Source organism: Pseudorasbora parva, chromosome 13, assembly GCF_024679245.1.
Source record: "Pseudorasbora parva isolate DD20220531a chromosome 13, ASM2467924v1, whole genome shotgun sequence".
NCBI classification, from domain to species: domain Eukaryota; kingdom Metazoa; phylum Chordata; class Actinopteri; order Cypriniformes; family Gobionidae; genus Pseudorasbora; species Pseudorasbora parva.
The window spans coordinates 26,198,048-26,208,117 of NC_090184.1; the positions used below are offsets into that span (position 1 = coordinate 26,198,048).

The 10,070-nt window shown below is 38.2% G+C and overlaps 1 protein-coding gene across 1 annotated transcript; it reads right to left on the bottom strand.

Moving 5' to 3' along the window:
• Positions 1 to 1,678: 1,678 nt before the first annotated feature.
• LOC137039318 (uncharacterized) lies at positions 1,679 to 10,070 on the bottom strand. Its single transcript, XM_067414674.1, has 13 exons — positions 9,890 to 10,070; positions 9,340 to 9,618; positions 9,099 to 9,254; positions 7,360 to 7,461; positions 6,999 to 7,268; positions 5,833 to 5,934; positions 5,472 to 5,741; positions 4,549 to 4,731; positions 4,302 to 4,396; positions 4,175 to 4,225; positions 3,538 to 3,919; positions 3,261 to 3,440; positions 1,679 to 2,111 (listed from the first exon to the last, which is right to left on the bottom strand). The coding sequence occupies exons 1-13, from the start codon at positions 9,921 to 9,923 to the stop codon at positions 2,062 to 2,064; spliced, it is 2,154 nt and encodes a 717-aa protein (XP_067270775.1). The 5' UTR covers positions 9,924 to 10,070; the 3' UTR covers positions 1,679 to 2,061.

Consider the following 10,070-nt stretch of genomic DNA (forward strand, 5'->3'; position numbering starts at 1 on the left):
GCGTTCTTCATCGCGTCACTCTCAGCTCGCTCTAATCCGGTGTCATGACTAATCCCTGTCTGCCTATGAAATTGTGTCCGCTGGTAGAGGTTTTAAATCGCTGATCAAAAGTTGTTATACATGGTTCTGGACAAGCAATTGTTTAAAAATAAACTATGAATTCATTGCCATACTACACACATACACACGCAAAACATTTATTTGAAATATGTAATTGATTGCTAATTATTTTGACTGATGCACTAAGTACGTTACCAGTACAAAATCATGACATAGTAACGTAATGTAAATAATAAAGAATAAATAAAAAAACCCAGCAACAGAACAGGTGCACAAAATAAATAGATTATATACGAGATATGCTTATATATCTTATCATTAAAGACTATTTTAACACAATTTAAACAGCAAAAATCAAAACGCGATTTTGTAAGAATTGTTATCAGGCTCTGAACAGATTACCTATTAAAATTTCTTTCAGCCAATAGAATCGCTCTGCGGGTCCCGAATGTGTAATTTAACCTCTTAAACTCCGTGGACCCTGTACAGGGACGGGAATGACATATACTTTCCATTTTAAATGTCTGTGGAAGAGCTATGATGTCAAGATGATTTGTAAGCTTAGAGTCTCTACTTTCTGGAGATATGCATCACTTTGACATTTGTTTTACACAAAGTAATGTACACTAAATTACACTGGTACCATTTCCGGCTGGATTTAGCCTACCCAAATTGAAAAGCCTCCCATACACACATACAGTGGTCAAGGTTCAAAATGTTGGTGTCATTTTACAGGAAACCCTTTAAAGTTACATAAAACACTGCTAAAAGTCATAAATATGTAAGTATATGTTGAAAGCTGTTATAACCCCCCGAAAATTAAGTGCTTTTAGATTTTTTTTATATGAATACATTTTTGAAAGTGTGTAACTCAAGCCCTGTGTGCTCTAGGACCCTGCAGACAGTTTGGGCTGCTTCCAGCATATATAATTAATTTAATGACACTGGGATATTGCATTTATATCACTATATATGGTGGTGGAGGGGTCGGGGGAGGGCGGAAAAGGGGGTCATCCCTTCAGATCTATTTGAATAAATCTTGCATACAACATGACACAGACAAACTTCTTTTTTCCTCTATTTTCTGGAATTTAGTGGAAATAGCCCAAACTGTCTGCAGGTTCCTAGAGCACACAGGGCCTGAGTTACACACTTTCAAAAATGAATTTATGGGGGAAAAAATCAAAAAGCGCCTACTTTTTGGGGGGTTATTACAGCTTAGACAACATATACTTCCATGTTTATGACTTTTAGCCGTGTTTTATGTAACTTCAAAGGGTTTCCTGTAAAATAACACCAACATTTTGAACCTAGACCACTGTATGTGTGTATGGGAAGCTTTTCAATTTGGGTGGGCCAAATCCTGGCGGAAATCCCAAAAGATGTCCCTGAGTGTAATTTAAACTGCAGTGATAAAACACCACTCTGCCTCTTTTCATTTTCATTTAAAACAATCTTAAACATATTAATAACCACACAGATGTGGTTCAGGTAAAGCGTACCTTTATTATCTTCACTGCATGTATATTTTTAACAAAACAAAATATAAAAAACAACGCTGCCGCTTTTTGTTTACTTTTTTTTTATTAAAAAATATTTGAAATATTAATATGTGGTTCAGACAATAAGTGTGCATATATCAATGCAATAAATTAAATATGACATAAAAAAGCAACAACTGAGTCTTAAATGTCAGTTTATGTAAGATCAAATAGCCATTATAAAGGTATAAGAAGCTATATAAGAAATAAAGCAAACAATCCAGTCAAACGACAAGGTAAAATGACAAGTTCAAAATATTCCAGCTGCTGTGAGTAAAGATCGGTCGTATATAAGGCGCTATATAAATAAAGATGACTTGTCTTGATGTTTAAAATCAAAGCAAATGTGGCTGTGATGATTGATGACTTCTTCCCAGTCTTGCAGTCTCTCGTGTTCTTGCTCAGACGTGGACAGGCTCTGAGTTCCCAGTCAGGTTGGGGTTGGACATCAGGCTTCGGCTCAAGTCTCGAGCTCAAGCCCTCCACCAAGGACAGCAAGTATGTTGTTTCCTATTCAAGATACAAAGATTATATGAACAAATCAACTCATGAATGATTTTTAGAGTTTATTACTGTATATTTTCCTGTTTATTACAGTAAAGCCGCTTTGAAATGATCTGTATTGTATAAAGCACTTTATAAATGAAGGTGACTTGACTATAACAAGAACGCAACTGTGAAATAAGACAACTGATAATAATCCTACTCTGTCTGTTACACTTCCTCACACCTGCTGAAATCACTGATCGAGTGAATCTCCTGAACTTCTCCAATCTACAGTAGGTCATCTCATCCATTTATGTTGTGACATCTGCTCTAACGTCGGCCGTTTAGTTGGATCCCGGGCTAGGCACTGGCTAATCAGATCCCTGTATTCTGTACAAATTTTAATAAGGAGTTAGTCATGCATCTCTGAAAACAGCATCTAAAACATGATTATTATACTGTAAAATGTTCTTTAGCTTTACTTTAAAAGTGAAGTATGTAGTTTCTGTGACACTACAAAATAAATTACAAAATAAATCATATTTTCGTCAAATCATTACGTCTTCCCCAACATCACAAACACAGCTCTCGTTTAAGGTTCAACATATTAGGAATACTTTTAGCTGTGTTGCATTTGTCTTTATTAAAATGTATCTTTCTGAACGGGAGCATGACTATGATATATCATCAGCTCTGTTTCTGTTCAGTTTTCTGTGTTGGTTGATTGTTTGTATTATTCTATATTTTTACTTGTTATTCATTTTTTTAATTATTTTTTCCCTTTGTTGCACTTTGAGATTCTTCGGAATGAAAATTGCATTATAAATAAAATCTATTATTATTATTATTATTATTGAAGCGTGCTTTGTATCACAATGCTTTGTTCACTTTGACATGTTTGTGACCTGTTTAAGGTATAAATGCAGCGAATTTTGGCTTTCGCTTCTTTAGCTAAATTTCTTTTCCCATGGCTCCGCCTGCTACATTAGCCACGCCCCAAACTCTCGCTATACGTTGAGCTATATATAAAAAATCTTACATACTTCATCTTTAACTGTTTCTGTTCAGAGCCTTTGCTTTGTGTGTGTGTGTGTGTGTGTGTGTGTGTGTGTGAGTGTGTGTGTGTGTGTGTGCGTGTGTGTGTTATCAATGTTGTCAATATGATTCACTCACTTTTGGATAAGTTGTAGTACATAAATGGAATTTTGGCTCGTCTGATTTCTTTCGAATTGGCAAAAGGATGAGATACGTGCACCATAGTGTACAACAGCACTCCTAGAGCCCAGACATTTGCTGGTATGGCGTGGAAACGAGGTTCTGTTAAGATTTCAGGTGGATAGTAATACGGCAGTCCTGTAAAGAAGAAATTTGCACATTGATGAGCTTTTTTTTAAGCATTAAATAATAATAAGTCACTACATTCAGGTTTTCACACTCTCAAAATGCTCACCAATGTATGTTTTGCTCTCGTAGCCATCATTACTAAATAGCTGACCGCAGCCAAAGTCGATCAGCTTGAGCTCCAATGTCCTTTCATTTACGAGGAAATTCTGCGCATGAATGTCATTATGAAAAACACCATGCTCGATGCAGACCTGTACTGCCAGCAGAGCCTGTCGCATGATGAACCGTGCTGTGGGTTCATACAGGACGGGTTTACGAACGATGTAGTCCCGCAAGCTCATGCAAGGCTCGGGGAACTCCATAACAAGAGTGAATTTTCCAGGATGTTCAAACCACTCGTATAGCTGTATGATGAGCGGGCTTATGGGTTTTCGCCTCATCATCAGCAGCAGCGCCACTTCTGTAACGAGAGGTTTGGGATGCCCAGGCTAGAGAAAAAAAGTAATCAGAAGGTTAGCTGAGTAAAAATCTGAAGAAAACATATCAAAGTATCTTTGAAAAAGTCCTTTTTTTTAAAGTATATTTTTAGATCCGTTCAAAAGAGCCTTTTCAGCTCAAAGTTATTTGGTGCCTCTAGGCTTATTTGTCAATCACTTTTACACTTAATGCTTTCTACGGGTGTATTAACTACAGTAATCTGCACTGAAACGACTAAATACATATTCAGGTGTTGGCCAACTTACAATATAAAGATAACGATTGTTTTCAATCTTGCTTAACTGCTTGATGGCAACCTGCAACAAAAAAGAAAGTTAGTTTTAAATGTTTTGATGCATTCAAGAGCAAAATGAACAATTCAGTCAGATTTACCTTTTTGCCATCAGATTTGCGTGTTCCCTTGTACACGCTGCCAAATCCTCCGGATCCAAGCATCTCTCCCACATTATAGAGAGACTCAAAAGACTCTGAAAAACAAACAGAAAAATATGAAATATATGACCAAATTTTTTTTTTTTTTTTAATATTTCCTCAAAAGCCATGAGCATTATTTTCAGTGAAAAACAAGATGACAATACTGTCTAAAATGATGTTGGAGAAATAATGATCAGCGATTTACCATCATTTGGCTTGACGGCGGAGTGATCTGACGCAGATGATGATGGCTCAGGATCAGGGGAAAAAGGCTCCACAACATCCACAGCACTACTGAGACAGCAGCAGACAGGACTCTTCAGAGCCTTCCATACCCTCGTGAAGAAAGAACGAATTCTTTTCCATTTCCCACATCCTGGAGGATTTTCTGAAATTAAGATTTTCATTTGAATGACGTCAAATTAAGCAACGATATAATGACATGACTTACATTTTACTTTTAAATTCTCATCTGTAATGTTATATATCCAAAGTAAGGGAAATACTTCCAAGCTATCCTCCTGACTTCTAGATAACGCCTGCATAAATGTCCCAAAATCTTATTTTACAAATATTAGTGGTCACAATATAGTTATTTTTCTTGCTTTATCTGATCTTTTTGGCTTCATTTGACCAAATCAGTTCTGGTAATGGCAAATATAATATATTTATGTTATATTAAATACAATATATTTAAATAAACGTTAATTTTTTAATGCATAGCTGTGTGTTATTTATGCCATAACCGACTCTGTAATATGACAGCCAGTTTGACAATGTTCTGTGTATTTGACAATTCAAAAGCAAAAAGTCTTGAAATAGAATTCTACTGTGGATTGTTTGCCGTCTGAGAAGCGGCTTTCTGTGCGCATGTTTCGGGTGTGTGTCAGACAGCACAAGTACCACTGAGTTCATGGCTTATTGAGAAGTAGATTTTGAATGTTCTCTGAATGTTCTGAAAATGTTAGACGAATGTCCAATTAAAATATTTCTATTTCAGCGAAGTTGTGCTGAGCAACAGTAAATGTGAACGGACATTACCATGATAAAAACTTGAAGCAGTTATGCATGAATTTTCAAAATCTCTGTCTGTACACTTTACACTGGCCAGCCTTATTTCAGTCTCACCTGTTGAGGTCTTGTTCAGGGGAGAAGCCTCCATGGCACCCTGAACATTTCGGCCATTAGAAGTCCCCGTTGGCTCGACAGGAACTGGACTTGGCAGCGGAGGGCATGACCAATCAAAGCTGTCAGACCTGCCCTGTTCGCTTCTGCTGTCCAATCCATCGCCACTCCACCTCCAAATGACGTTGAATGAGCCTCTGCTGCTCAGGGACAAGGATGACATGATGCCCAGCGAAGAATCTGTGGAAGCAGTTCTTCTGGATCCGAAATGGCCTGAGTCGGGAAAATTTCAGATATCAAATCAGCCATTGAAAGCAGAAATAGAAACGGAGCCATAACTTCTTTATTAAAAGCCTATTCTTACCAATGCAAGAGCATTTAGATGAAGATGAAGATGAGGAGAATGGATGTTCATCATCATCTGAGCTCTGTTGGCTGCCGCTCTGCAGCGTCCTGTCAGCCTGACCTGTGGACACAGAAACAGAAAACTCAGACAGAGACAGAGGTGCTAAATGTCTACAACTGAATTCTCACTGGTAAAAAGGCCATTATGACTAGTAACACTGAGAACAATTTAAGATTGCTAATATTAAAATTGCTAATTTAATCTTAAATACTATCTTTCTTAAAAAAACGTTTAACAGATTATTTAAATTAACAGTTTAGCTAATCTGTCATGTGCCGATCCGGACTGAAATATTACGGAGGTAGAAGTGTTAGGAATATTGTGTCGTAATAAAACAAAATTATCCAAATCAAATTATCTTTAGGCTATATGAATAAAATAAAACTTCAAAACTTTGCCTTCACTTTTCCGATGGATTCTTTAAAATCAAATCAAAGAAATACATCTGCATTAAACCTTTCTGGATTACAATCTGCCATCAAAATGACAAGTTGAATTATTCCAGCCGCTGTGAGTAAAGGCTATAAATGATCCGCCACCTGCAGCATCCTCACATGCGATACTACTACTAGCCGGACTCCTTCTTTATACAGATGTGACGTAATGACGCAACGACATGCTCGAATTTCCAGCGGAAACCCACCAGTACCACTCAAATTATAAAACATTATTACAAGCTCACCGCTGTGAATCGGACTACGGTAAGAAGATCATTTTGAACACTGGCTGGTTATGAACTTGCTAAAAAATTGATTTTGTTCTATTGAGAGCGTTTTGCTAACATTACCATTAAATTAGGAAAGCGTTATTTCTAAATGTTCCCTGAATGTTCAAAACGTCCAGTTTTTTTCAATGTTTCAAAAATGCTTTTCTCTTGGTTAAAGGAACATTCTATTTTATACTTTTGCATTATGGGAACGTTACTTTTCAATTTTTTATCTGAATGTTCTGACGAATGTCCAATAAAAATATTTCTAAAAAAAAAGAACATTTCAGCGAAATTGTGCTGAGCAACAGTAAATGTGAATGGACATTACCATGATAAAAACTTGAAGCAGTTATGCATGAATTTTCAAAATCTCTGTCTGTACACTTTACACTGGCCAGCCTTATTTCAGTCTCACCTGTTGAGGTCTTGTTCAGGGGAGAAGCCTCCATGGCACCCTGAACATTTCGGCCATTAGAAGTCCCCGTTGGCTCGACAGGAACTTGACCTGGCAGCGGAGGGCACGACCAATCAAAGCTGTCAGACCTGCCCTGTTCGCTTCGGCTGTCCAATCCATCGCCACTCCACCTCCAAATGACGTTGAATGAGCCTCTGCTGCTCAGGGACAAGGATGACATGATGCCCAGCGAAGAATCTGTGGAAGCAGTTCTTCTGGATCCGAAATGGCCTGAGTCGGGAAAATTTCAGACTTCAAATCAGCCATTGAAAGCAGAAATAGAAACAGAGCCATAACTTCGTTATTAAAAGCCTATTCTTACCAATGCAAGAGCATTTAGATGAAGATGAAGATGAGGAGAATGGATGTTCATCATCATCTGAGCTCTGTTGGCTGCCGCTCTGCAGCGTCCTGTCAGCCTGACCTGTAGACACAGAAACAGAAAACTCAGACAGAGACAGAGGTGCTAAATGTCTACAACTGAATTCTCACTGGTAAAAAGGCCATTATGACTAGTAACACTGAGAACAATTTAAGATTGCTAATATTAAAATTAAATGTTTCCTCAAATTTTAAAACGTCCATTTAAAAAAAAAAAAAATTCTTGGTTAAAGGAACATTGTAGTTTATACTTTTTCATTATGGGAACTTTACTTTTGAATGTTCTCTAGATGTTTTGAAAATGTTAGACGAATGTCCAGGGCCGTTTCTAGCCTTTCTGGCACCCTAGGCGAGATTCATATGTTGCACCCCCCCCCCCCCCCCCCCCAAAAATTTGATTTCTATGATCTACATATGTGTATTTTAAGATGTTCTGAAGGCCAAAAAATTAGATAACAATAGCTTGAAAACCATGTCACTCGGCGCCGCTGCGGATTGAAGAACACAGTGAATCAAAGACTAAAAGACGGGACGAAGCAGTAGCCGAAGCCTTGCGCCAGTTTCATGTTTTAAAGGTTAATCACATATTTTTTTAGGGGGGGGCTGATGCATAAGTTCATAAAAAAGGGCCTAGTGACGCCCATGGTTATGACAGTATTAGCCTACTTGATCAATTTACACTAAACAGCTATCTCTGATGTAAAAAAAAAATTATTCAAATTAACTGCTATAATGTTCTGCACCTGAAATGAGCATGGCGTGTGGTCCGTCCAGTACTAATATTCAGTGTAATGTTTTGCTCAACATTATGATAGAGGGACCAGCTTAGTAGAGAACAAGTAACCAATAAGTAGGCTATACCTGTATATTTCGCTTTCTTTTTACGATACTGAGCCCCTGATGGCTTTGACCTTTTCATGATGATGAAACTAAAGCACGCTGTAACGAGTAGAAATATAGTGTGGCCCCTTTAAGAGTTGCGAGCGCTCCCTGCAAACGAAGTCTGCATTTTGTGAATGTGCGCACTGAGTCTTGAGCTCCCATGTGTGGGGATTATTTTTTGTTTTCTGTTGCTAACAGTTATTTTGTTTTATTAAGTAATGCTGTGGATGGAAAGGGAGTTTGTGATGAGAGTTCAGCGGGGAATAAAGTGCGATCTGTTTGATGTTAATCGCCTCCGTGTTTGCATCCACTACAGTTACATTAAGTGAGCTATCCGCATTTTTCACTCGGACACAAGCGTTACAATGCCACGGATGACGACGTTCCCTGCCGCCCTCTACATGATCTCATTTCATTACAGCAGCTCCACTATCACCATGGCGACTTCACTCCAATAATCGCAACTAATCATAATGCCTTGAAATAGAAAAAGTACGAAATATTAATAATAAAATATATATGAAATAACTAAAAAATCTTGTTGGGGCGGGGGCTCATTGACGCCCCCCAGCTGTTGGCGCCCTAGGCGACCGCCTAGTTTGCCTATGACTAGAAACGGCACTGCGAATGTCCAATTCAAATCTTTTCTAAAAAAAACGAAGAAAATCAGCAAAATTGTGCTGAGCAACAGTAAATGTGAACGGACATTACCATGATAAAAACTTGAAGCAGTTATGCATGAATTTTCAAAATCTCTGTCTGTACACTTTACACTGGCCAGCCTTATTTCAGTCTCACCTGTTGAGGTCTTGTTCAGGGGAGAAGCCTCCATGGCACCCTGAACATTTCGGCCATTAGAAGTCCCCGTTGGCTCGACAGGAACTTGACCTGGCAGCGGAGGGCACGACCAATCAAAGCTGTCCGATCCACTCCTGGATCTGGAGTGACCTGAGTCTGGAAAATTTTAGACATCAAATCAGCCATTGAAATTAGAAATAGAAATGGAGCCATAACTTATTTATTAAAATACTATTCTGACCCATGCAAGAGCATTTAGATGAAGTTGAATTGAGGGGATGTTCATCATCATCTGAGCTCTGCTGGCTGCCGCTCTGCCACGCCATCTTTCTCCTGTCCGCCTGACCTGTGGACACAGAAACAGAAAACTCAGACAGAGACGGAGGTGCTAAACATCTTGGAATCGCCTGGATCTGGGTCAGGTCTGGCAGCAGATCGCGGTCATCAGAACAGAGTCTCCAAATCTCCTGACCAGCCGTCTGAGAGGAAGCAGCTCTTCTGGATCTAGAGCGGCCTGAGTCTGGAATATTTCACACATCACATAACATTCGTTGGTAATGTTTCGATAATAATCAATAAACAATGTCAGTGATCAATTACAAATATTGTTACTATAGTTACATTACTCAAATTGAAAAGTTTTATTTAATATGCAAGGAATCAAATACATGTGATCACTAAGCTGAGAACATTGGGGGATTTTTAACCTTACACAATTTTCTTCACATTAATGTAGTCAATCATTGTACAACTTCAAACCATAAACAAGTGAAAACCAAAAGCACACTCACCTCCTCTTTCACCCATCATGTGAGCCATCGACATCCTTCGAGTCCAAACTGCAATAAAAAACACAACACAATACAAAATACAATACAATACAATACAATAACCTACAACTCTCCTTAGAAATACTCCTCCCAAAATAAAATAATAATAAAATAAAACAAAAAAATTAAATAAAACTCCAAA

Bases quoted from the DNA above. Each gene is read 5' to 3' on its own strand.
- LOC137039318 (XM_067414674.1), bottom strand. From the start codon at position 9,923: ATGTCGATGGCTCACATGATGGGTGAAAGAGGAG. The intron at 7,462-9,098 runs GTGAGACTGAAA...CTGTGTCTACAG, and splicing joins CCTGAACAAGACCTCAACAG to GTCAGGCTGACAGGACGCTG. The intron at 3,920-4,174 runs GTAAGTTGGCCA...TTTTTTCTCTAG, and splicing joins ACAATCGTTATCTTTATATT to CCTGGGCATCCCAAACCTCT.